A 27,783-nucleotide genomic window follows, 5' to 3' on the forward strand; every position below is an offset into this window, starting at 1 on the left:
TTTGATCTTAGCCATGCTGACTGGTGTGAAGTAGAATCTCAGGGTTGTTTTAATTGTATTTCCCTGATGGCTAATGATGTTGAACACTTTCTTAGATGCTTCTCAGCCATTCAATATTCCTCAATTGATAACTTTGTACAAGGAGATAAGAAAGGGTCTATTTTCATTCTTCTGCATGCTGAATGCCAGTTGGACCAACACCATTTGAAAAAGAAGCCGTCCCTTTTCCATTGAATGTTTACAACTCCTTGGTCAAAAACCAAGTGACCATATATGTTAGGTCTCATTTCTGGATCTTCTATTCTGTTTCATTGATCCATGTGCCTATATCTGTACCACATGCAGTTTTTAGCACAATGGCTTTGTAATATAGCTTGAGGTCAGGGATAGTGATTCCGGCAGATGTTTTCCTGTTGTTGAGGATGGATTTTGCTATTCTAGGTCTTTTGTTATTCCAGATGAAATTCCACATTGCTCTTTCCAACTCAATGAAGAATTGGGTTGGAATTTTGATGGGGATTGCATTGAATCTGTAAATTGCTTTTGGTAAGATGGCCATTTTTACAATGTTGATCCTTCCAATCCATGAGCATGGGAGATCTTTCCATTTTGTGAGATCTTCCTTGATATCCTTCTTTAGAGACTTGAAGTTCTTGTCATATAGGTCCTTTAGTATCTGGTATCTTTCAAGGAATTTATCCATTTCCTCCATATTTTCCAGCTTTTTTGAGTATAGGCTTTTGTAGTAGGATCTGATCAGTTCTTGAATTTCCTCAGTTTTAGTTGTTATGTCTCTACTTTCATTTCTGATTTTGTTAATTTGGATACTCTCTCTTTGCCCTCTAGTTAGTCTGGCTAAGGGTTTATCAATCTTGTTAATTTTCTCAAAGAACCAGCTCTTGGTGTTGTTGATTCTTTCAATGGTTCTTTTTGTTTCTATTTGGTCTATTTCTGCCCTAAGTTTGATTATTTCTTTCCTTCTACATCTCTTGGGTGTATATGCTTCCTTTTGTTCTAGAGCTTTCAACTGTGCTGTCAGTTTGCTAGTGTATGCTCTCTCCAGTTTGGTTTTTTTTTTTTTTTTTTGGAAGCACTCAGAGCTATGAGTTTTCCTCTCAGTACTGCTTTCGTTGCATCCCATCGGTTTGAGTATGTTGTGTTTTTGTTTTCATTAAATTCTAGAAAATCCTGAATTTCTTTCTTCATTTCTTCTTTGACCCTGCTATCATTTAATAGAGCATTGTTTAGTTTCCATGTGTTTATGGGCTTTTTGTTGTTGCCACTTTTGACTTTTTAATTTAATGTAATGGCCTTCAAATTTGTGAGTACAATTCTGAATGGCCTGTTCCTTTTATATATAAATATTTTTTTCTGCCTAAAAACATCATTAAATTTTTTGTTATGTAGCCTTCACCCTAATACCCACTTTTCAACGTACACCAAACTACAAGTGTGTGCTGCACAAGTCCATATAGTTAGTTGTACACTTTATGTATCAGTCTTGGAAGCATGTGTGCTTTTATTGTATCACTACAACTATTTACATGATATAGCATTACTGTTTATCTTTTAGGAATTTATAAATTATCTGGAGAATAATATAGCAGAAGGCATATGTTATATGCAAATTCTATGATATTTTATATGAAGGACTTGCAGATTCATAGACTTGATCTTCATAAGCCCCTCACACAATTCTCTTAGTGAGGCCATAGTTAGCTCTATATACCAATGTTGTTTACTTACCAGCAACAGATATTTCTTCATATAAATACATTTTTTTCCTCTAACCAAATACCCAACTTGAAATAGGACCTGGTGTTTAAATTGTTGACATCTTGGGCTTGAGGAATTGGCTCAGTAATTCTCTACTGCCAAAGAACCAATGTGATTGTCTATGATGATTATTGTTGTAGAACTTTCTTTATATTTCTTATTTTTGTGTTAGAGGTAGAAGTTCATTGTGAGGGTGTGCACATTTACATATATTCAGGTCCACATGCATGTGAGAGTATGAGCTCATATGTATACAAATCCACATTTGTTGAAGCCAAAGGAACTGCTTTTGCATATCATACCTTAGGCAACATATAATTCTTTTTCTTTTTAATAGGGATTCTCGGTATCCTGGAAGGCAAGAAATAGGCTAAGCAGTCTCTCTAGAGAGTTTAAAAATATCTCAGTCTATCTTCCTAGCACAGAGTTTATAAACACATTCTACCATGCATGACTTTTCTCTGTGCCTTGTTAGTCTCAGTTCCTTCTCCAAAACCAAACACATGCTCTCTCTCTCTCTCTCTCTCTCTCTCTCTCTCTCTCTCTCTCTCTCTCTCTCTCTCTCTCTCTCTCTCTCTCTCTCTCTCTCTCTCTCTCTCTCTCTCTCTCTCTCTCTCTCTCACACACACACACACACACTCATGCACCGAGAAATATATAACTTAATAGTAAACTTGTGATTATAAAAATCTACTAAACTTTTCTGTTTCAGTATTTAATACATTTATTTTATTTTTAAAACATATTTGTGTGTATTCTGTGTGTGTGTACACAAGTGCAGGTACCTAAACATAAAGGTTTCTGTCAGATCATCTAGAGAAGACATTATACACCTTGGTAAGCTGCTCTGCATGGCTTCTAGCAACTGAACTTGGGTTTTCTATAAGAGCAGCATGTGTAATTACCTAATGATTCCTCTCTCCAGCTTCCATAAAGTCTTTAATATGAGTACTGTACAGTGCTTTGGAAATGCTAAGGGAGGATGTGTAGTTGTTCAGATGAGTTTCATGGAACAATTTCAGAGGTTTTAACAGAGACTCAGCAAAACCTTAAAATATAAGAAATGTAAATACAATTTTTCAAAAGGAAATGACCATAGCAATAGTCTAGAGGCGTCGAGAGACACTTACAGTGGGATATTAGGTTGTACTCTTATGTTTGTAGGCAATAGAATACATACAAAAACAAGGTACCACAAGGCACTGCAGAGGTCAATAGGAGTTGAGATTTTACTGTATATTAAATTCCACATTAAAGACTTTGGAAATGGTTGTGAAATGTTCTTAAAGCATGTATACTTGTCAATGGATATTTAAAAAATGGTATTGACATTTTAAAATTTACTGAGGATGAATATAAATTATAGTTTTCCTTTCCTGATGCTTAGGATCACAGGGTGTTGCTCCACCTCCGGGTATCTTTTCTTCTCCCATTTACTCAAATATGTAAGTATTTAAATCATTACTATAGAATTATGAACCTATATTTTAATAATTGCTTAAGTACATGACTACAAGAAATCGTCCTCCTTTTTAGTTTGATTTAGTCTTTGTGAAATGTTATTGATAGAGAACTTTCAGAACTAAACTTGAACTATAGAGTGAATTCTGTCCTCTCCTGTCTACACAGCAGTTTATTTTCTGTGTCCAAGGTCTTTGTCCTTCTCTCCAGGTGGCTTCACTCAATTTCAGGGGACACTTTTGAATTTATCTTTGAAATACTCACCTAGGAAGTTTGAGGTGATGAGCTTCTAAAAGCTAATAAAATAGTATTTTATCAATATTTTTTCACCATATCGCTTTGGTGAATCAGTCATCTTTCTTCTTAAAAGTATCTGCAGTGTTGTCCAGAATAATGCTAGGAGGTAAGTTGAAATTCTTAGAGAGGAGATGTTTAGTACCAAAGATTATTTATCAAACAAATATTGGAGAACAGCTATTTTAGCATGTTTTCAACTTGTGAGGAGACTAATGTTTTGGACATATTGTCATATTTATGTGGGGATGGCATGCACGTGTACACGGATGCACGTGTGCATGGATGCACGTGTGCACGTATGCATGTGTGCCCAGGCAGAAATCTTCACCCCCGCTTCTCTTCACTTTGATATTTTATTTTTATGAGGCAGACAGACTTACTTTCTGAACATGACCCAGTTTTATGCATGAGCTCAGGATCTGAACCCAGGTCTTATTAACAGCAAGCTATGTACACACTGGACTGTCTTCTCAGAAACCCAGTGCTAACATCTTTTTAAAAAAAATCAACAAATCAGGTAAAGTCCCTATTGAGCTACATTGCAAATCTTGATTTCTATGTAAATTGCTACAGAAAAGAAACAATCTCTGGTGAAAATGATTTTCATATTCAGACTATGCTTTGTTGATTAAGACTTTCAATGAGGTTGATGGGTATCAATATGTATAATTTAGTGAATCCTCATAGAATACAAAGCACTGTACTATAGCCAGAATTAATTAATCTCATTCAAATGAGATAAAATAAGGAGGACAGACACCCATCATGTACAGATAGTGATCACTTTATTATGGAATAAATAAATGTTAAAGGAGAACATTACAAAGCTCGTTACTCTCTGCTCTGACTTTGCTTATCACACATACTAATTTAACTATGTATCATGAAAGACTTTATCATGGAGACCCCATGTTTGTTCCATTGTCAAGCACCTTCCTCCTCCTTCAATATTTTATTAATTTTAGAAAGTGTAAATGCCAAACATTTCTAATGTAGAAATAAAAATTCAGGATAGAGAATGAAAATAAGTTGTCTTGGCATAGGAGTAGAGTTGTAATACATCAGCATTAAGTTCTAAGTTTGAAATCCTCTGACATATAGATTAGAACCTTATTGTCTATTAAGTAAAACTCAGTTTGGATCAATAATAGTATGATCAAATTATCTTATAAATAATTACTTTGTCAGCAATAGATGGGTAAAATCATAGGCAAAAAAAAAAAAAAAAGCCAACAGGGAAAAAAAAAAAAAAAAAAAAAAACATCCAATACTGTTCTTCCTTTGTGATTCAATATAGGTAGGCATATCCTTAAAACCAATTTACCAAGCATCTATTGAGTACACACTGTGGAGAGACAACTGGGTGGTTAAGAGCACTGAATGCTTGTCCAGAGGTCCTGAGTTCAATTCCCAGCAACCACATGGTGGCTCACAACCATCTGTAATGGGATCTGATGCCCTCTTCTGGTGTGTCTGAAGACAGCTACAGTGTACTCACATACATGAAATAAACAAAACTACAAAAAAGAGGGAGGGAGAGAAAATTAAGATTGAGGAACAATGACAAATATTAGGCAAATAGTAAGGTTCACAGAATTAGTGCACTGCGATGATCAGGAGTTACTTTTAAGAAATGCAATTGAAAACTCCCCATGTTATATTCACATCATTCTAAAATAGACGTTTGAGATGTTGCAAGCCTCTAAATATCTTTCCAAATTCCAGAATATAGTTCTGACTACTTTTGCCAGTGTCCATTTTATTTATTAAAAAACTAAATTTTTTAAAAGTTTTTATCTTACATTATTGTTAATTCTATGTCTTGTCTTAAAAACAACTGCTTCTCTGCATGCTATGGATTTGATGATTTTATATATCTTTGCTCCCTCTTTTGGCCTGTGGTGCACCTCCAGTGGAGATATAGGACTCTGTTTTATGTCTTAAGGTTGAACAAAGCCCAAAAGTCACATTTAGAAGATCTAGCTCTTGCTCTTGCTTCTCTTTCTCTTACCCCTTTGTCCTTCCTCTCCCCACTCCCTTCCCCCTTCTCTCTCTAAGTGCTCATGGAGAGAGCTCTCCTCGCCTCTCTGCCCCTACTACCCTCTTAACTTCCCTCCCCATGTCCTGAGTAAACTCTATTCCATACGTTTTAAAAAATAAAATTAAGTAATAAACAAATAAAACAAAAGCAGAGCATTGAGTTGATTTAACAAACCAGATCTGAGAAGAAATTGTAGTCAACAGACTTTTGCCCCTTCACCCTCTCTCTCCCTTTTCTTTCCTCTCTCTTCAAGCCACATTCCCTCTCTCTAATCTCTGATTTATCTCCTCTTTCTTTTCCTGCCATAGTCCCAGTGACCAAGGAAGCTCATGGACTCAGTCTTCCTACCTCCACTTCCTACCTCTCTGAAAGCCCAAACATGCCAGGCTCCCCAGCCCATTTCTACAGTGCAATGATTGAAACCTTATTTTTTATTCTCACAAGAAAGTTGCAATATTTAGACAGCTTTTGTTTCTAAATTCAGTATCAGATTTAGACAAAAATGCTTAGAATACATATGCTTAAGGAAATTAAAAGGAGTGGCAACTTGACAGAAATTAGGAAGTGAGTCCGACTGCAGCGCATGAGAAAGTGGGTTCATCACAACATTACACAAGGATGACCGAAGTTAGCATTCAATGTAGCCAGAAACCCATCAGTCGGACCAGTAGTTACTGAGTAGTGAGCCACATACCACTTTTCTACTATGAGATATAGCAAAACAGATGATGGGACTATGTGATTCCAAACGGCAGGTAAACGATTGCCAAAGAGCTATGACCAAAAGATTACTCTTCCATAGTCTCTGTTAGCAGATCAAAGATGATCAAAATCATCTTGTTCCATCACAAAATAAGCGTAGCTAAGGTATAGCAGAGTGGCAACTCCCAGTGTCAGGCATTGCTTATGTATGTACTGGGTACAGCAGCTCCATTCTTCTGAATAAGTGAGGCACGGTTTTTAGACTGCAAGTCCATATCTAGAGGAACACTAAATATAAACAATGAATAAAGCAAAGTAAAGTTTAGGGTATTTTGTTTTTATTTAGAAAAATTGTCCTAAAAAGAAACTAAATAGATCAAAAAGAAATCTCATTTGTCCTAACTTAACTCAACTGTAATTATTTTCTTCATTTTATAGGCAACAAAATCTACAACATTGCTTGAAAGACAAAGTATGTATTTAAAGAGAACCAATAATATATTGTATTAATTATTGTGTGCCATTCTAGAAAAAAATGTAAATCATATACGAATAATTATCTACTGATATTTGTGGTTATTTTTTTAGGTAATTTTAAGAGTCTAATATTAGTCCAAAGTTGTTATCTTTGATTTTCTTGACACTTTGGGAAGGTCTCTGGGTGAAGAATGGGAGAACATTCTGAGACCAGCCTTGATCAGCAGTGTGAGATAACAGAACCTCATCTCTCGTGAGATATTACTACTAAGCATAGCCTTGGAGATATTGCCAGCGAAGTCTGTAGTGACTGAGTTGTGATGTCTGTATTTGTGTACAGCAAGTCTCCTGGGGAAAAAAAACGTGCTACCTAAGATCACAAGCACAGATACTTGGCCACCTATGAGCTGAGACAAAAATTAAATTAAATTAAATTTAAAAAAACAGAAAAATAAATAAAGAAAATAAAAGAAAAAAATAAAGTCTCATATTTTAATGAGACTGAAGTCTGAGTGTAGTCAGAGTAGTCGGGGATACTGAAGACTGTCACAACAGTGAGCACGTTTCTGTGGAATCCTGCTCAGTCCGTAGGGAACGAGGCACACACATAGCTTCAATTTAAGAAATGTTTCTATTTTCCATTGTAATAGAAAGAAGTTGAAAAACAAGAATTCCTTCAGCCTCATTTTGCAACATGCAAAATTTTAGGAGTTGCCTCCCTTTTATATTATATATTCAGAAGTGCTTTGTTTTTTTACCTAGTTTTAGAAAAATATTGGTCTACCTTTGATCATATCTTGTGATGATAAAAATGTTCGTATTGTATGTATATTATATATACATTCTCTACTGTTCATTTAGAATAGTTTTCTTCTAGGTGAGAATGTGTGATTTATTATTAGAATTATTGGTTAAGGAGATACTTATGCAAACAATGCTTTTATATCTGCTGTCGGAACAACCTGTGCTAGCCATCATCAACGATAGCAGTAAAAACAAAAACAACTATTTTAAGTATCTGGGGAATTAAAGCTAAACGCCCTTGTGTGTTGTCCACGAGCCCCCAAGCACTAGTTCAGGATAGAGAGTGCTACATAGATTTTTAGCATTTCCTGTAACAGTGACGTGAAACATGAATAATTTCAGTTTAGCTTAGACATATTTTGAGCCAGAACAACCCGTCAGCCTTGAGATTGTGTTTGGTGTTTTCATTTCATCTATTTCCCATTTTCTTAGATGCTGATAAGTCAGATTTGCCGCACAGCCGGCCTAAAATGCACTAGGTTTTGCATTCCACAGAAAGAGATTGTGTACTTAATGCTGCAACATGTAATGGATACAAAGTTGATTTTTTATATATAAGCTAGAAAAGTCCTTCTGAAAAATCCAAAATACTTTGGTTTGTATAAATACTTGGACATATTTTCCACTGTTTTAAAAAAATATAGCAGAGTAATTAATACCACAATGGGTCTTGGTTCTAAAAATGTTTCATGACATAGGACTAGACAACAATTTCTTAACTTTGATTTCAAGATAACAAGTGTATGGAATCAATTTATATAGCTTCTTAAGTCATATAAATAAAATGAAATTTTACACTCAAAATATTTCTCTCTGGTATGAAATAAACCAGCTTAAAATAATCTGAAATTATGAATAGATTCTTTGTTGTTTCCTTATAAATCATGCTGGCCTGCCACTTATGAACTGTTTAATATAAAGATTTGAGTGAAGTCCAGAATCTCCCCAATTCAGAGTAAATACTTGTGTGACTTCTTTATATGGTTATCTTCTTTTTAGGTAACTTCTGAAGAACTAAATAGCATAATCCAAAATATAATGAGCTGGGTCGTAGCTACAGTGACCAGTATATTATATCCAGCCATCACAAAATATGAAGAAAGAGTACAGAGTAAGATATACCCTGTGTCTGATGGCTCCGACCTGTCTTCAGATAGCTCGAGCTTCTGTAGCACGTGCAGTGAAAGCTTTACATACAGAACGTACACAGCTAAGACATTTCAAGCTGAACCATATATATTTGCCAGTGACACGCCAGTGAAGAAACCACCGACACCTTTGAAACCTACTTCTGCACATGTGGAAAGAACTGTTATTGGCCAAACGTATGAAAGGAAAGGACAATCTATGTCTTCACAAGTCACTTACAACAAAACCAGCTTGGACTATCCATTTCCTAAGATAGGAAGTAGTAAATCAGATAGTCATCTCTTAACACCATTAGAAACGTGCACTAAAACATCCAAAGATGTTACCACAGAAACAGAGAGTTTAGACATTCCATTGCTATATGATAAAAAAGCAAAGGCCATGGATCAGATAAAAAATTTAAAGAATGTCTTCGTAAACTTTAAATGTCATTTGAAAGAAGAAACACAACTTATTTTAGAAAGTATTTTTCAAGAAATGATGTGTGACTTAAGCCAAGCCATTCCTTCTCTATCTTCTGTGACCGCTGAAGTTTTTGTTGAGCAGTCTGAAACTGAAAGAGAAGAGTTGCTCTCCAATGTTGACATATGTTCAGTAGCTTCAGATATTGTCGAAAACATGCTTGAGAAGCTAGAGTTTGCTGTTGAGAAAAAATGTGTGCAGGTTTTTTCTCAAGAAGACTTATCAGTTGATATAAAACCAACTTTATCAACTAGTGGTGAATACTTTTCATCTGTAGAAACAAAACCTTCTGAAGATACACTGAGTTATACTTTGGAGCCAATGTGTGATATTGCAGATGATATGGTACATGCCATTTTAGAAAAATTGATGGTTCTTGCATCATGTAAGAAAACTGAAGTTCCTCCAGAAGATACAACCAAACATTTCCACCAACAAACTAAGACAGAGCCAACACATAAAGTCCATCAAAAAGCTGATCAAAAGAAAGCTAGCCCTCCTTCTGATGCTGCTAATCTAATTCTGAAAGAAGAGATACAAAACTTAATATCAAGTATTTTTTCACAGTCCTCTCTGGTTGGTTATGTAGAAGAGGCAATCAGCACTATACTAGGCTATGTCCAAACTGAACTCAATAATGAGAGACTTATTGCATCTGAAGAAACAGTAGTACTTCTCCAGCTGCTGGATGATGTCTTAACTCAGCTTCACAAACAGCCAGTAAAAGCAAGTGTTAAAAAACAAAGACAACCTAGAGTAAGAAATCTTCCTGACACTGAAGAAAAGTACAGGCTCACTGGCACTAGATCACTTAATACCCCCAAGTCTAAAAGACACTTTCCACCTGTTAATGTCCCTGGAATGGTTCTTTATTCTGAAGATGATGATGAGGAAATAGATAACTTTGTACAAAGTGTGCTCGATTCATCTTTCAGTGATGAGAAAGCAAAATCACAAGAGCAGATTCCTGACCATTGGCCTAAAAAGAGAGATACTGGTTTTGAATCCAAAAGAAGCAATAAACTGCCAACAAAGTCTACTTTTCAAAACAAAGTTGGCTCTCCTGACTGGGGATTAAAGTTGGAGTTGTCTCTTAGTAGTGAAGATATTGTGAAGACAAAACACCACTTGAGTAATGGGGCTTCAATTTTCAACCAAGATCAAAAACACCAAATACAAAATGCTTCAGAAAACATAGTTAAACATATTTTAACAGAAATGCTCAAGGATATGTTTTCTGAGTCATCTAGCTACTTGGGAAGCCAATCTGGTGAAGAAGCCTCTGCTTTCACCTCTGAAAAATCTCAAGGAATATCAGATCAAGAATGGATGGAACAAATGTTCTCTGGGTCAGAAATTTGTGCATTTGCACATGAAATAACAGATTCTGTGATAAATATACTTCATAAAGCCTCAACGTACATTCCTAATACCATTAAAAATGCCTTTACATCAGTTCATCACACATGTGTACATCCTTCTGACACTGCCCACACATCCAAAGGAACATCAAGTAAAGCACCATTTGAAGTCTGGTTTGACAGTGAGAAGAAAATGAAATACTTATCTTCTCTGGACCTGGAGCATGGAAAGACTTCCCAGTTAAAATCTGGAAAGTGTGAACCTAAGCATGTAAATGATATTACTGATAAGATCATTAATACAATTTTTAAAAGGCTGAAGCTGTTTGTTTGTCCAAAGCTGCAGAGAGGTGACAAATCTTCACGGGCAGGAAAGTCGCTACATTCTCAGCTTACTACGTACACAATAAAAATAGTCAACATCATTTTGCACGCCATACAAAGTGAACTAGAAATCAACAAGATAAACCCATATCTTAAGGCGACAGACCTCCCCAAGTGCCATAAAAACAAAGGGCTGTTTACTGATTCCAATAAAGTCGCAGAGTCCCATGTCACCAGTGTCAATGATGACATTATGAAAAGTCCATTACTGACATGTATTTGTGAAATGATATCAAATGCAAATGAAGATAAAAAAAATACTTCAACCTGTACAGATAAGGCAGTATCTGCAACTATATGTAGGTCTGGCAATGTTCATAAACAAAATGTTTTGTCAAATAAACAGGATAAAAATTCTTTCCTCCAATCGTTGGCGAAACCTTGCCTTCAGCACAGCTTGGCCGATGAAAAGGATTTCAAGGACAGTTCCAAATTGGAGGTGTTAGATCAAATTGGGGATACACTGCATGAAATGTTAAGTAAATTCACAAGTGATCACCCTGATTCTCAGCCATCCTGCAGTCATCAAAACACAGAAAACTTAGAAAAGGACCCTCCAACACTGTCAAACATTCAGCACATTTCTAAAGCAATTCTGGACTATGTCCTTGCAAAATTATGTAACGTTGACATAGATACCCACATCATAAATTCTGGGCTGAAAACTGTCTCTGAATCACTTAACACAGACAACCTATCATTTGCTTCGACTATGGAGGAAATGGCCAAATGCACCAACATAATCGCTAACATCATTTCCAACATCATGAAGGATAATCAGGTGACTGAAAGCAAAGAAAAAAATGACCCCCCAGTGCCTTCCAAAACAGAGATCCCAGAAGAAATGTGTCCCTCAAAACTGAAAAGTATTGCTTCAGATATTCTTAACATGGTTTTTGCTAAACTGGAACATTTTGCAAGTGGAAATGTAGAAAATGTTGGTGTTCTTAATGATAAAAATAAAAAAGAGCGTACAGTGGATTGGGAATGTGAAAGCAACAGTTCTCCTGCAGGTGCTCACGATAGATCATTGCAATATACTTTATACAGTCTTGCAAAGAAGGTATCAAATGGTATTTTGAAAGCCATTCAAACAGAATTAAATCTGAACCCATCAGATCGTAGGGTGGATAAAAAGGACTCAACAGACAAGACACAAATGCTCACAAATATTGTTGATTTAATTTTAGATGTAGTATCTTCAGATATGTTTGATGAACCTGAATCTGAGAACAAGGGCAATGAAAATTTCGGGTACCGACCAACTTATGGAAATTTCCTTCCTGGAGGAGCAGAATCAGATTCATTTCCAGATGAGGACACACAAAATAAAGAGCTTATTGGAGATGCATCGTTATTCACTGAGGAAACCAGAAACCCTTCTCCTGACCAGATGGTTCTAGAAAGAACCTTAAGCAAACTTGAAGTGAAGCTGAAAGAGCCACACAGGTCTCCACTCGCTCCCATTATAAGAAACATTTTGAATGAGATTTTTCAAAGCGCCCTAATCAGTCAATTAAATGTGGTTTCCCTCCCGCGCACTCATTTTAGTGGGATGCCTCACAATGCGCCTGCGTCCTCTACTCAAACAGCGGCTCAGTGTATGGACCAAACCATGGGTCCTTTAGTATCCGACACAGATGTGAGTGTAGTGGTGAATGACGTCGTAAGGACCGTATTCCACAAGCTTTACTCGGCGGCCACTACAGAAAAACATGTAAGTGAAAACAGATGCCAAACCATCATCTTCTCGGCCAACGCGTCTCTCCGCGAGCGTACTTATGGAGGACAGAACCCCATCCGTGGGTTAAATGAAGACGCATGTGACCTTCAGCCTAGCTGGGATGTTGACAAACTGACCAAAATCAATGTAGTTGAAGACATTGTGCAGGCAATATTAGAAAATTTAGAGTCGTTTGCTGCTTCCAAAGTAGAATCTCTCTTCTATCCCCAAGTCACCTTCACAGTTCCAGTGACTTTGCCAGTACAGCAGGAAGGGGGATCATTAAGCCAAGCATTATCAGGTGAAGATTCCTATTCTGATAAGCAACTTCCCAGTTGTTCGGTGGATCAGAGTAATCCAGAACAGACAGACTCATGGTGTCAACTGTCTTTGTCCAAATTAAATATTTATGCAAAAGAAGTGGCTAGAAAAATTTTACAAGGTATAAAACATGAGTTAGATAAAGAACAAGAAAGTCCTCTCGTGACAAATAACATTGTGGTTTCTGAGAATATTGCAAGTCAGGTTGTTAACACAGTGCTTGATATTGTGTCCTGCAAAAGCAGGTGTGACAGATACAGTTCTGACCAAGAGAATTATTCAGATCAGCAAGTTGGTATTATTGAAAGGCTAGTCAACAAAACAGAATATCGAAAATTTCTTGAGTTTCAAATTCAAGATACCATTGAAGGAATCTTATGCGATATTTATGAAAACATTGTGTGTCAGAATAATCTCTCATTTGCCGTGCCTACTCTGAAATACGGTATACCTACAAAACACTCAGAGGCAAATTTTGAACCAGTAGTTATGGGTACAAATGTGACCCCTAAAGTCTCAGTTACAAAAGCAGATGTCATTTTGGTGTCCAAAGACATAGTGGATATCGTACTCCATAACCTCACAAGTCTGGTCATGCTTGCCAGAAACGCACAGAGCTCTGCTTCTGCCAGGCTGGCCTTCTACGATATGCTTCCAAAATCCCAGTGCCAACAGCCTCTTTCTATAATGCAAAAAACGGAAGAAAACCCAGACCATTTTTCACATTCAGAAAATAAGGATTTAGGTTATCCTCATGTTTATCAGATGCCTGTAAATGGCAAAGAAGACCCCAAGGAGCCTGCTCCTGACGCATGTGAGGAAAATGCAAACTGCATTACGGAAACTATTTTCAATCGGTTACAGTCTTTTGCCACAGAGAGAATAAACTCATTAATGACTCTTGCCTTTCAGTCTGAAGGAAATGTGTTCGTTACCTCACAATTTGAAAATAGGAAAGATGACAACTGCATTTTTCATGAGCCAGGCCAAGCTGAGTCTGATGTGAATGTCTTAAAATTACCAACAACTAAAACCATCCCCAGCCAAGAGCTTGCAGAACCCATTTTTGCCAGCTGCAGAGAAAATTTTGGAACTACAGCCCATTTATCACCAACTAGCCTGAAGGACTATGCTGCCTTCATTGCCAGTACTATTCTGAAGCTCATCAAAAATGACTTGGACGTAGAAATGCAAAGTGTGCACACGTATTCCAACAATATCTTATTTCAGAAGAATATGGTTGTGAGTGAAATTGTTAATAGCATCTTAAGTATTTTGCACAGTAAAGAATCTGTAAAGGATTATTTTTTATCTTCATCAGAGAACTCTAGCTGTTCACAGTTAACCATGTCAAATGAAGTTTTGCTGGAATACAAGGAGAAGGAAAAGGCAACCCCGTTACCACAGTTGACGGCTGACTCCTTAGAAGAAAACCAAATGATCACAGATAAAGAAGACCAGAGAGATATTTTGGAAGAAATATTTATGAGAAAAGGAGAATCAAAACCAAGAGAAAAAACTGAGGTACTCAGGGCAGTGGAAGAGGTTTTGAGGACGCTGAGTCAAAGAATAATGGACATCATAGGCCACATAGCCCCTTTCAATGAAGTTCCCTATATAGTGTCTAAGTCTAAAAGTCAAACAGCAGCCACAACACAGAAGAAATTCTTTCAGTCACATATAAACAATGTATCAAGGGATATACTTGAAAACGTCTTGGGAGAGATGTACTCTGTGGTTGTGACATCCTTGTACAAAAACAATAAAGGCAGAAGAGAGGGAGAGATGCAGGAAGGCAGTGATAGCTCAGCAGTAAAGCTACCATGCTTCGGAGAAACTAAGCCAGCAGGAAAAAGAAGCAGCCTCCTGAGACCGAGGATACCACACATACAACCTTACCCTGACAATTTAAATGCACTTGTGTTAGAAAACAACGGTTTACCATACTCACCGTTGCAAATCGGCAAGTATTTAGTTCAAGTAGTTCTTGAGAAGCTATCAAATTTTGTCTCCCTGCATCTAGAGGGATATCCGCCTGAAGGTAGTTATGATGACTTGTACCTTCTTCGACTACATAATTCCAAACTCAGCCCGAAGAACAGCCCGAGGCCAGGATGTAAAACAACTTTAAAAATGAGATCAAAGGTCACCGCTCTCTCTAAATTTAAAACAAAACCACATCTTGGAATTAGCAGTACGAAGACCAAAAGCAAGACCAAGTTATCTGTTGGAGAGAAGACTCAGAGAGAGAACAGATCCAAAACCGCCCTTGGACTGCCACAGCCTCCACAGGCAGAAGACGCCAAAACCACACTGAAAACACGATTACCAGATGCAGAATTAAGAGTGTATGCCACGAACATAATCACTGAGATTTTCGAAGTAATTCTAAGTGGGCTTGAGAGAGCAGCACAAAAAAGAGCCGTGTTCAGCACCAAAGTCTTATCATCTGGCCAAATCCTTGAAGCGAGTAAAATTGTTAATGCGGTGTTACAAGAGCTCTATGCTACAAACAAGGACAATTTGGCTTCTCCAATTAACGTCTCAAATCTGAGTGGCCACCGCCTATCCGGGCACAATCTGGGTGCAGGTTACCCTACGGAGCAACGATGTTTTTACTTAGAAAATGTTTCCTCACAGTTAGAACAGATTTTTCCTAAAGAGGGTATATTGAAAAAAATGTTTGACAAATGGCAAACGGAAACTAGCGATACGGAAACTGAGAAGTCTAAACTTTTAACCGTAGCCGAAAACACTTTAACCGAAATTTCAGTTAAAGCCAAAGACTTAGAGTATTCGCTTTCACTGTTAAATCTGCCACCTCTTGAAGAGTGTGAAAACAGACTTTACGACCGTAGCCTCAAAGGTGTCTCTGCCAGGGCTGAGGACACACAGGCGCAAATCAACATGTTTGGACGGGAGATTGTCGAAATGCTCTTTGAGAAATTACAGCTGTGTTTCTTGTCTCAGATGCCTACTCAGGACACTTCCGGAATGCTAGCCAGTAGGAAAGGACATGTTGCTGCGAAAAGTAAGCACGGTGTTCCAATCAAGCACATCCTCAGTGGCGTGCAGACGTGCAACCTGTGGATGAAAGACCCGGTGTCTATGAGCCCCAGCAACCAAATTGTGCATGAGATTGTCGAAAGAGTCTTAACCATGTTAGAGTCATTTGTGGACTTGAAGTTTAAGCATATGTCTAAATATGAGTTTTCCGAAATAGTAAAAATGCCAATAGACAACCTCCTTCAAGTGCAGCGAAGACAACGAAGCCAAAAGATGCTGCCCAAGTCACCATTTAGGAAGTTTGGTGATGAGTCTAAGCCAAGCACTACTACAGCCAAAGAAAATGTACAGGATACACTCCTACAGGTTCATTTATTCCATTCAGAATTACTTACATATTCGGTCACTACGGTCAGCGGCATGCTTAGCATAATCAAGAATAAGCTAGATAAAGAAATAAGCCAACTGGAGCCGTGTCCGGTTAGCGTCCTGAGAGAGAATATTGCTGCAAGCGAGATCATTGGCACACTGATAGACCAATGCTCCCATTTCGGGGAGTCTTTGATCAAAAGCCTTCCTACCAATAACTGGCTCAAAGGAACTGAGAATGTTTACATTGTTAATCAGGTTGGATTTGCACCTCCCGTGAAAAGGCCTCCATCAAACCTGAGTGGCAGTGCTCAGAGGAGCAATCCTCCACAAAGGAGTGTATCCGGCTTGGGGTTGGCGTCAGAGGATGACGTGAAAGAAAAGCATAGCAGGGCATCAAATTCATCGTCACTCGCCAGTCCCCGTGTAGAAAACCCAAGCCAAAGCTCGGAGCCAACAGGGAGGCCGAATTCAAAAGCCGTGCGGTCGTGTTCTAGACACAAAGCTCAAGACCACGGCCGGAGGAAACCAAACTCTGGACCATTCGAGGAAGCCACAAACGCTCACAGCTTTCTCCCTGAAGGGAGTGTGCTGCAAAAATGGTTTAAGAAAGTAAACGATTCCACAGAGAAATCACTAAAACAAGTCTTGTCCTTTATAGAAATGGGCAAAGGTGAAAATCCGAGGGTTTTTCATTATGAAACCACCAGATCAGCGGAGCCAAATGAAATTAAGACAAATGTGTCCCCGCTCAAAATATGTTTAGCTGCAGAAAATATTGTAAACACAGTATTGTCGAGTTATGGCTTTGCCCATCAACCAAACACTAATGAAAACACAGAGACCATAAAACCATTTTTTATTTCAAAGCAAAATTCTTTGTCTGAAGTATATAAAGAACAAAAGGAAATGGAGAAAACTTTGCTCAGTTCCTGGTATAGCCGAACGACCGCCCTTCAGGAGGAGGAGAGTGGAGGTCTCGAAGACTGGCAAGAGGATTCCTCTTTATTACACAAATGGAAAAATAAAAATCCCCAAACAACAACAGAGACTCTGGAGGGTACCAACACCATTGCGTTTGCAGATCATGAACTTGGTCCAAACGAAATGCATTTGGTTGCAAGACATGTTACAACATCTGTGATCACACATTTGAAGAACTTCAAAACTGCAGGTAAGCAAGAAGAGCAAACCTTAGTTTTCAAACTGGAATAACTTAGGGAAAACAGGAAAGACATATTTAAAGGATCTCTTGTCTGAAAGTGTACATTTTGATTTTCTGAAATTAGCTTTAGAAAGGTAAAAACTATTTTATTACTTTTAGATGTTCATGGTGCATAAAAATGTTGTTAACTTAACTGTTTATGCATTGACTCTAGAAGATATTTTCTTTGTCTAGGCTTGCAGATAAGAGAGAGACAAAAAATTAGAGAATTTTGGTTGAGAATGTACCTTGAATTAAAATGTGTACAAAGTACCCACGCATTTCTCTGTTTCAGCCTATCATTAACCTGACTGGAGCTGATGCACTGGTATTTTATTCATGCTGATAGTATAACACAAAACTTTACACCTTACAAGTAAAATGCAGCATAGCATCCAATAGTTTGACGTAATATACTTGTAAACAGTCATGTCACTGGAGCCATGGCAGGACGTGTGAGTAAACCTGAAATTCTGGCCTCCTCGTGCCCATGAAATCTGCACATGCTTCCTCAGTGTACATGCCAAGGTTTCACAATTGCGAAGTATTTAGGGAAGATCCTATTTCTTTTTTTAAATTATCCACATTTCCTATTTCCTGTAACCTGTACTAAAAATGCTTTATGGTTCTGTTCTTCTTTCCTTTTTGTTTCTAGTTTCAACTGAGAAGTTGTCTCCTATCTCTTTACTCTCAAAGAAAAAGAATGATACAAAGCAGCCTCCACAAAGCATCTACAGTAATTCCTCAGTTCATCAGTTTTGTGAGCACCTCTCTGAAGCAGTCATCTGCTACCTAATGTCAAACATTTCTGATGGCAACAAAGAGAAAGCATGTGAAATTCATGATACAATAATTGACAAAAATATCTTAATTCATTCTCAACTGCATAAAACCAGGACTATTTCCATCGAAGACCTCGCCTTAAATATCTTTGAAGTTATTGTTGAAGTTCTTTCTAATGGAAACATGATATATGCTAATACTTCCTGTCATACTTCTGTAAAGTACATGTTCTGTCCACGAGTGACTTCTTCTGACTTTGATGATATCTTTCAAGATATCTTAAAAGAAGTAATTTTTGTATTGTCCAAAGTACTGGGGATAAATCATTTTGAAAATAATGTAAGACACAAGTCATATCCCAAACTTAAAAACAGTTTGCCCATTTCAAACAAAGTGGATATCAGGGAAAATCAGATGCATCCAAGAGACTTGCAATCATCACCTCGCCTGAATGATCACCTTGCTCAAAAAAATAAATTAAATTACCTGGCACGTAGGTTAAACAGTCTGGTTGGCAGCCTAAGATCTCATGAATCAAAAGAAGTTGTCAATGAAGTCTTTAATATTGTTTTAGATTTATTTTTACCAGATGAACTCCCTGATGAAGATATGAACTCTGGTAAATTAACAAGAACGTTTTCCTCCTCCAATAATCAGCAAAGTAATAGAACCCTTACAAACAATCTAGGGCTTTCCCCTAAATCAATTTTTCTTCTCAATGTTGTGTGTGAGAAACTTATCCGAACACTTCTAGAAAAGTGCACAGGGGGAGGCCCACTTTTTGAGGATAGTCCGCATTTTCATGAAGTACCAGAAGAATGGCAACATGTCAAAGTTCTTCCAAGTGTTCGAGGTGGAGGTTTTGATTGCCGGAAGTCACCAATAGACTGTGAACAATTTCAAGGAGATTACATGTCAGACCTGTTGGAAAATCTGGCAGACGTTGATCAAGATTTATTATCATCAGAGTGTATACTTAATGTTATTTCCCACAGCTTGGTTAAATCTCTGATGGACAAGCTATCTCATGGTTTACAGAAAGCTCCTTTTGAAAACAAATACAGCAACTACAGAACAAGGGAAATGCAGCCTTTTATCCCAAAAGCAAAAAGGCAAGTATTAATAGAACCAGAACAGACTAAAGCCCGTGTAGGGTTCATGAGCTATGACAATATTTTCTTAAACAAGTCCTTGAATAATACCAATGCAACTAGCTTTAAAATGCACATACCATTTGACAAACAACATGTAGGAAAACCGACCTCTTTGATATTTCCTGACAGAAAAGAACCAAGGGGAATCAACACAGTACCCTTTCATAACCTATGTCAAAGAGGTGTAAATGGTGGTGTTTTTTCAGCCACATTTTTAGAAGAAATAATCTCAGAACTATTTCTTAATTTGTCTTCATCATTGCGTAGCAAAAATCTAAATGTCACTGAAGCCTGGCTCAATGAAATAAATACATTACTTATCAACAATGTAGTAAAAGAGTTAAATAATGCTCAAATTACTGTCCTAAGGTACCCTGAAGAAAGGTTATATTTTCCATCAGCCCACAAAGGATGCATTACTAAGATTGTTGATTCCATTTATTATGATGTTTTTCAGCAATATGAATTTACAGTAACCTGCGGTGGTAATCTACCATATAATAACACCCCAGTAGCTGAACGAATATCTAATAGCATACTGTTAGAGATTATAGACTATCAGCTTCCATCTTGCTTCAAGGGAAAGCTCAGATCAAATTTATATCACACCCTCAACTCGGAAATCATATTGTGTAAACTCCAAAATAGTTTCAAAAAATTTAACTCTGAACCCACGTCCTCAAAAGGTTACAGTACCATGTTACCACAGTCATTTTTGGAATATGTTATCAGAAGACTCTTGGCTCAGCTTCTTCCCTGTCCTATTAAGTCTTCAAGTTTAGAAAATAAGTACTTGTCGAGTTCAGATTTTAATGAAATGTCCAACTGTATAACAAATAAGGTGATGTCAGCCATTTCAAAACATAAAATCTGGTTCACCATGTATGATAATCAGTGTCTGCACACAGATAAAAATCTACAAAAGATGGTAGATTCTGTTTACAGTAATATTTTGCAAATGTCTGATTCTCTTGATTTAATACAGAAAAATATAGTTAGTCGAAGTCCAATTATGATTGACCAAATAGCCAGTTTCATTATTCAAGAGATTATTGAAAACCATCTTCAACCATTTTTGCATGGAGAGACTTTACCTCGCTCCAAAACCCCACTGGATGAGGTAACTTTCATGGTCAAACAAGTTCTCAACGAAGTTGTAGAATCTCACAAGTCCCAAAAGATATCACCTTTTGGCATTTGCCCTGATAAGTTTGTAGGAGAAATAGTCACCAGAGTTTTATCAAAGATTTTTAGTCCTAAGCTAAATACTAATGTTGAGCTGGAAAATATGACCCAAAAAATAGTAAGCTCAGTGAATGACCATTTAGACAAAGCTAAGATTCCAATTCTGTGTGATCAGCAATCATCCTTTCCCTTCACTAACACGGATATTGTAGATGAACTTGTTGCCTCAGTATATAGGAATGTTTTGAAGCAGCATGGACTAGATCCTGACATTGATGAGTCTGAAAATGGTGAAGCTTTTGTGGAAAATATCACCAAATTAATCACAGCAGCTATTTCAGACTGCCTTCTTCACCCTCTGTTTTCTGGTGATTTGTCAGCTGCTCCTTGTTCTAACTCAGTGACAGACCATATTGTTTATGACATTCTTGGTGACATCAATAAATCCAATAAGCCAAACCAGACTTTACCCCTATACAATACATTACTACCATATACATTTTTAGAAGATATGATCAGAGTATTGTTATCTAAAATTTTTCCTTTTCCTGCTAAAATTGCTTCTCCTAAAATTGCTTCATACAAAGGAGCTTTCAAAGATAAAGAAGGAGTAAATTTTAATGAAATTGCTTCCAACCTGATCAGTGATATAAGGAGAAAAATTTCCCAACATGAAATTAGATTTTCAAAAGATGAAGAGAAAACCAAGTCCTTTTACTCAGAAAACGATGTTCAGCATCTTGTTGATGCAGTTTTCACAAATATTTTAAAAAACTCTGGTTCTCCAGAATCAGTGGAACAAAATATCACAAAAAGTAATGATGTTTTCATTGATCAAATGGCAGGGTTTATTATTAAATATATCTGCGAACACCATCTTCAGCCATTTGTGGAAAAAAGGCAATTATCTACTTCATCATGTGAATATTTTGATGATGACAGGCAGGAGCTGCTGGAAGGTAGTACTTATTCTTCAACATTTTTGGAAGACGTGGTCTCTGGAGTAGTGAGCAAAATATTTCACAGAGTAGTTGGCATAGTACAAGTGGACTCAGCAAGAAACTCAGAAAATGTCTTGTTTGATAAAGCTGAAAACCTCATATATTGGATAACAGAGGAATTTTCAAAAGCTCAGGTTACTACTATAGAAAATGCTGAAGAACAGTTGAGCTTATCCCCAGTAAAAGAAGATATACTCAAAAACATCATTGACACTGTGTATAGCAAAGTTTTAGAAGAATATGAAATGGAAATCATGCCTGATAAAAATTTTCTGAACGATACAAAGGCGTTGGCTGCCCAGATAACCAAGATCATTCTGACTGAAATTTTTTATTTCCAAATTCCATCAGATATTGTAGCTAATCTTCCTTTAGACTTACATTCCAAACTTAGCCAAAACATGCTGGTGAATAGAGTCCATTATGACATTAGTAAGTCAAGATTCCGAAGACAGGCTTCAACAGTGTACTCTGCCATGCTCTCACACGCTCAGCTGGAGAAAATAGTCACTCGGCTTATGTCTCAGATAAATCCATCACATCCCAGTGTAGGATATTCTGACACTTCTCAATCAGACTTAAGTAAAACCATCATAAAACTGATTGATGAAATCATGTCCATAATTTCAAAACATGCAATATGTATCGTAAAACATGGAAGTGAGAAGCAGAGTATGATTTCAGAGAAGGACATACAGTCGATGGTCGACTCCATTTACACTGATCTTTCCCATTCAGATCTGTACCAGTCACTTACAAAAGATAAAAAGGGCATAAGGAGCATACCTGTTTCAAAAATTGCAAGTTTCATAATAAAAGAGATCTTCAATCACCATTTAGAGTCATTCCTATCTGGAGACAAAAGTATTCTTTCTGCTTCCAAAATGAAAGAAGGAGGTGTGGCTAAAACCTGCAAGAAGAAAGCAACAGCAAGCACTAAGCAAAGAGAGTTGTTGTTCATTGTGAACTCAGCTGTCTTTTTGGAAGAAGTGATTACTGAGCTTTTATGCAAAATTCTTCAGACATTTATGCAGAATTCCTTGAATGATGAAACCCCAGAGAGAGCAATAGCAAAAATAATGAACATTGTTAGAACACTAGTGAAAGCAATTGTTTTAGAGTTCACTACATCTGAGATTTTAGTGGCTGAACATTTGGATGAGAGTCTATGGTATTCAGAGACCTATAAAGAAATGGTTCAAAAGACAGTCAACTCTGTTTATGAAAATCTATTTTATGAATATAAAACTCTGACTCAATTACACAGGGCTGTACAAAATGACACTTGTGGTTTTGGGGGGAAAATCTATCATTTTCTATTGGAAGAAATGTATGATTATCAGGTGCAGTCATTAGTTTGTGGAGAATTAATGCCTTCTTGCTATTCTTCACCTCAAGCTGCAAATATCATCAAAAATGTGCTCAATATCATCTTGAAGGATACCAATGCATTACCATCATGTATTACAGTGCTCCCTTGTTCTCTGATAGAAAATATGATTTACAAGCTTTTAGAAAACATCTTTCCTTCAGATGACACTGAAAATGAACTAAAGGAGAAAGAGGCTGGTCCAGATGATGTTGACGAGTTCATGGCTGCCGCTTCAAAACTGACTGATGAAATTATACAAGAAATTTCGGAACATGAAATCAGATTTGCCACTGCAGAAGATACAGCCAGTATGATTTATGAAACAACTGAGAATTTCATTGACTCTGTATGTAAAAATATTTTGAAGAAACCTGAATTCCAAGAAGTACAGAAAGATGCACACAAAAAGGGCGATTCATTCCTCAGTAAAATAGCTGGTTCAATTATTAAAGAACTCATGGATCATCATTTGCAGTTATTTTTATATGGTGAAGACTCACCCTCTAGTAACTCACCTCATTTTGGTGGTGCATCTGTTGTTGCTAAATCTGGGAAGGAAAAGACGCCATCCTCTCTGTTTTCAGCTGCATTTTTAGAGGACGTAATTGTTGACCTTGCTCACAAATTTTGTTCTTTCTCAACTCTTAGTGAAGATGCCAGAAAAAAGGAAATGCCAGAGGCAGAAATTGTAAGCTTAGCTATTAAGTTTGCAAACTCTCTCATACGAGATTTTAGGAAAAGTGGAATTAAAGTATTACCACATGCTGAAGAAATATTTTCTTTCCCACCAATTGCGAAGGAGACAATTGATGAAATATCTAATTTTGTCTATGATCAGTTTATCAGGAAATTCAGAGCTGATGGTATTCAGAAGGATGGCTCTGGGAACATTGTTATAGAAATGGTTTCTTCTTTGGCTCAAAAGGCAATCTCTACATTCAAGATTCAACCACTATTTTCAGGAGACTGGTGTTCAACTTTCTTCTCATTTTTAGATCCAGAAAATATTTCCCAGAGGGTTGAGCTCCTCCCACAGAAGACCTCCATGCAAATTAGTGGCTTCTTAAAAGATAACCAGCTTGCTCTATCTAAAGGTGCATCAACTAAAATAGATGATACCCAAGATCCAGTACTTAGCTCTATAGCTACCATTATGAAAAGTAATATCACAAATCTCCTGTCAGGACCAAGTGAAGACATCACAGATGCGAAAAAAGAAAAGAAAAGCAAAGTCAAACCTGCCACACAAGAGACCACCTCACCAGCTACATCTTCACCTACCAACATGGAAAGCAAAGGTACTCAGGTGCAAACTTCGGCTAAGTCTCCACCCACCAGCAGGAAAGGCAGAGATTCTCAGGTGCAAACTTCGGCTAAGTCTCCATCCACCAGCAGGAAAGGCAGAGGAGCTCAGGTGCAATATTTGAGTGATAAATGTAAAAGTAATGAAACTGGGAAGGAGAACTTAGTTCTAGTCAATGAGCAGGGACAGATTCTTGAAATATTCACCCATTTTGAAGTTGCTACAACTGTTGAAAACAGTCCTGAGAAGGAGGTATTTAGATCGGATTTGAAAATACAAAATGAAAAGACTGATGTCAGTAAAAGTTCAGTAAAAATAGATGACAAGCCCAAAAGCAAGAGTAAAGAGACCATGACAGAAAAAAATGTACTAATACCCCAACATCCAGTCAAGGAGGAGAGGAGACAGTCTGCAGCAGAATCAGATGTAGAGGAAGAATTGGACTCAGAAACTGAACGTGTTGAAAATGTTATTGAAAACATTTATGACAATGTTTTTATAATTTCTTCTCAAGAGCCATCGAATTTTTCCAGACCAATATACAGCAGAAGCCTCCTAAGTGATAAATCATTGGTTATACTTCAAGATTCTGCACAGCTTGTTACAACAAAGGATTTGTCCCCATCAGTTCACAAAGACACTGCTGCTAAAGAGAAAGCAAGCAAAGACAAGGAAACTAAAAGAAGAGAGGAGAGTGAGACCAAAAGATTGACAGAGATGAAAACTAAATATAGTATGACAGACCATCCTAAGTCCCCATCAGAAAGCAAGTCTAGAATTGTTCCTGCCAAGTTTCTAGAAGATGTCATCACTGAACTGGTGAACAAACTCATATTTACCTCTTCACCGGAAACAGAGAAGTGTGATAAAAGTACAGACACAAAGGACCAAAAGCCAGCTGAGCTCTATGACACAGCCATGAGATTTGTCGATTCAATGATGAAGGAGTTCTCGGATGCAGAAATTAAGGTCTTTAGATCAGATAAAGAAAATGAGGTACACTCACAAGCAGTCAAAGAATCAGCTCATACAATACCCCCTGAGCTTAATGAAACAATTATAAAAAAGACATCATCCACATCGAATGTTAAAAATGAGGATAAAATGTCACATATACAGAAAACACCTGAACAGTCCTTTTCTGAGAAGTTGCCTTCAGTAGAGAAAATGCCGTCAATTGAAAAATCAATAGTCAATAAAATTGTTCACTCTTGTGTTTGCGACATTTTAAAGGAATGTAAATCTCAAGAGTCTATTTGTGAGAACATCAACAGTAATGGAGAGAAGCTAGCAAAAAGGCTAACTGGTACAGTGATCAATGAAATTTTTCAGCATCAACTTAACTTGATATTTTCTGATGACGTACCAGCTTCAGTATGTGTGCCTCTGGAATCAAAAGATGTTGAGGAAAAGGTCCAAAATGTGGTGCTAACAACCAGTAAAGAATGTCAGACCTCATCTCCATATACCATACAGTTGCCTTACAAATTTTTAGAGAATGTGACTTCTGGTCTTTTAGCAAAAGTCTTTTCAAAAATATCCAATGTCAAAACAAAACTAACTCCAGAAAATGTGTTGACACAACTCGACTTCCTTCAATCGAATTTAGTGAAAACAATTGCAGCAGAGATTTCTAAAAATGAAGATTTGATTATACAATATGTCGAATCCCTGCATCCAAATGATGATGAAATTACTCAAGGGGTGGTTCAGACAATTTATAATAATCTTTTACCACAGTTTGGATCACAGGAAATCTTACAAAAGTGTATAATTAGTGGATGCAAACTCCTTTCGAAAACCATAGTTGACTTAGTTCTACGAGAAGTAACTGGCAACCAGTTGCAGAACTATTTTGGTGGTGAGCTGACTCCACATCAGTGTAAAGAAGTTGACGAAGTTGTTGAGAATATCCTCTCCAATGTTATCTTAACTACCACATTACGGCCTCCAAGTCCTCGTAAACTATCTTATAACGTAATAGAAACAATTGCTGTAAAGTTCTTATCAAAACTTTTATCTACGTTTCCAAAAGGAACTAAAGGAGCTAAATCTCAAGAAACTGAAATTCGAACAATAACCTCAAAAATAATACGTTCAATCCAAGACTTTATCTCCAAAGGTAAAATCAAGGTTGTACAGCCTGCTAAGGAAGTAGAAGCTGTGCCTTCGGCTGACAAGGCAACCATTGAAAAGGTAGTCAACTCTGTTTATGCCAAACTTTTGAAACACTCTGGCTCCCCTACTTCGGTGTTTGAAGATTTAATGGGGAGGGGTGATGTCCTTTCTGACATAATAGGTTTTTCAATGGTGAAGGAGATTTCCAATTCTGAATTTCAACCTCAATCAGAGGAGGAACTTTCAAGTTCAGAGTTAGCTCTAGAAGCTGTCAAGATTATGGAAAAGGTGGTGAAAATTATTGATGAAATTAAGTCCCAGGAAAAACCTGCATCCATAAAGGATGTTATGTTAGACTCCAGAGTTTTAGAGGAAGCTTTGGCCTTGTTCTTGGCTAAACTAGCAAAGACACCTGGCCCTGCAAGCAAAGACACAAACAGTTTAAGGAAGCCCAATTTGAATAAAATGGCATCTCAGTTGACAAAATCTGTAAGAGCTGAAATTTCCAAAAGTAACATTAGTCTTGTGAATTCAAATTATAAAGAGCAATCTTTAGATCCAGAAAATATGGAAATGATTTCTCAGGTTGTTGAGTCTGTTTACAGTAATATAATAAAACAATCTGGAAGTCAGAATGAACTCCATGATATAAAAGGTACAAAGAAGGCCTTCCCTAAGAAGGTAGCTAGCTTAATTGTTGATAGAGTTTCCAGTGTCCCATCATGTAGAGTTCACGCAGAGAGCCCTTACACTGCCACTGTGGGAGATTTAGACACAAACAGAATCATTGAAAAGGCACAAAAGCATGCTGCACTCTTGGGTTATGACTCAGACAGAGATTCTGAGGAGGCACTAGAAGATGAACTTCCAGTTAAAATAATTCCACATGTCAGGGATAAACCAATGAAAATAGATCCAAATATCATCGCAGAACACTTAGCAGTTATTTCCATGAAGACTCAGCCTCTGGAGACGCTTAAAATGGACTGTATAAAGAGAACAGGATGTAGTATAACAGAGCTGAGAAGAGCATCCATAAGTGGCAAAGGACCTTCTTCCACAGATGTATCTGAATTAGGATCGAGACAGAGAGAAAGACGCATCTCGTTGGATAGGACTGGACGGCTGGATGTGAAACCCTTGGAGGTAAGAATCACAGCAATGGGGGAAATGGGCAAACAGCAAGCCAGCTCTGTGATTTCCTCCCTCTCCCGGACACAGAGAAAGCCATGCTTGTTACTTTGTCATCTGAACAGGGAATTAGCCACACCAGCTCATTTGTACAGCCTCGATGATCAAGGACTTGCAATAGCCATATTTCACAGGGAGG

The 27,783-nt window shown here is 37.3% G+C and overlaps 1 protein-coding gene across 1 annotated transcript in view; it reads left to right on the forward strand.

Moving 5' to 3' along the window:
• FSIP2 (fibrous sheath interacting protein 2) overlaps nucleotides 1-27,783 on the forward strand; it is a gene marked incomplete at both ends in the record, with an annotated part of 68,354 nt that overhangs the window by 28,789 nt on the left and 11,782 nt on the right. The window contains 4 exons of the mRNA XM_080927939.1: nucleotides 3,164-3,221; nucleotides 6,716-6,749; nucleotides 8,558-17,507; nucleotides 18,193-27,599. Of these exons, the coding sequence (XP_080784065.1) occupies nucleotides 3,164-3,221; nucleotides 6,716-6,749; nucleotides 8,558-17,507; nucleotides 18,193-27,599 (18,449 nt within the window). The remainder of the gene's footprint in view (nucleotides 1-3,163; nucleotides 3,222-6,715; nucleotides 6,750-8,557; nucleotides 17,508-18,192; nucleotides 27,600-27,783) is intronic.

This window comes from Micromys minutus (genome assembly GCF_963924665.1).
Source record: "Micromys minutus genome assembly, chromosome: 13".
NCBI classification, from domain to species: domain Eukaryota; kingdom Metazoa; phylum Chordata; class Mammalia; order Rodentia; family Muridae; genus Micromys; species Micromys minutus.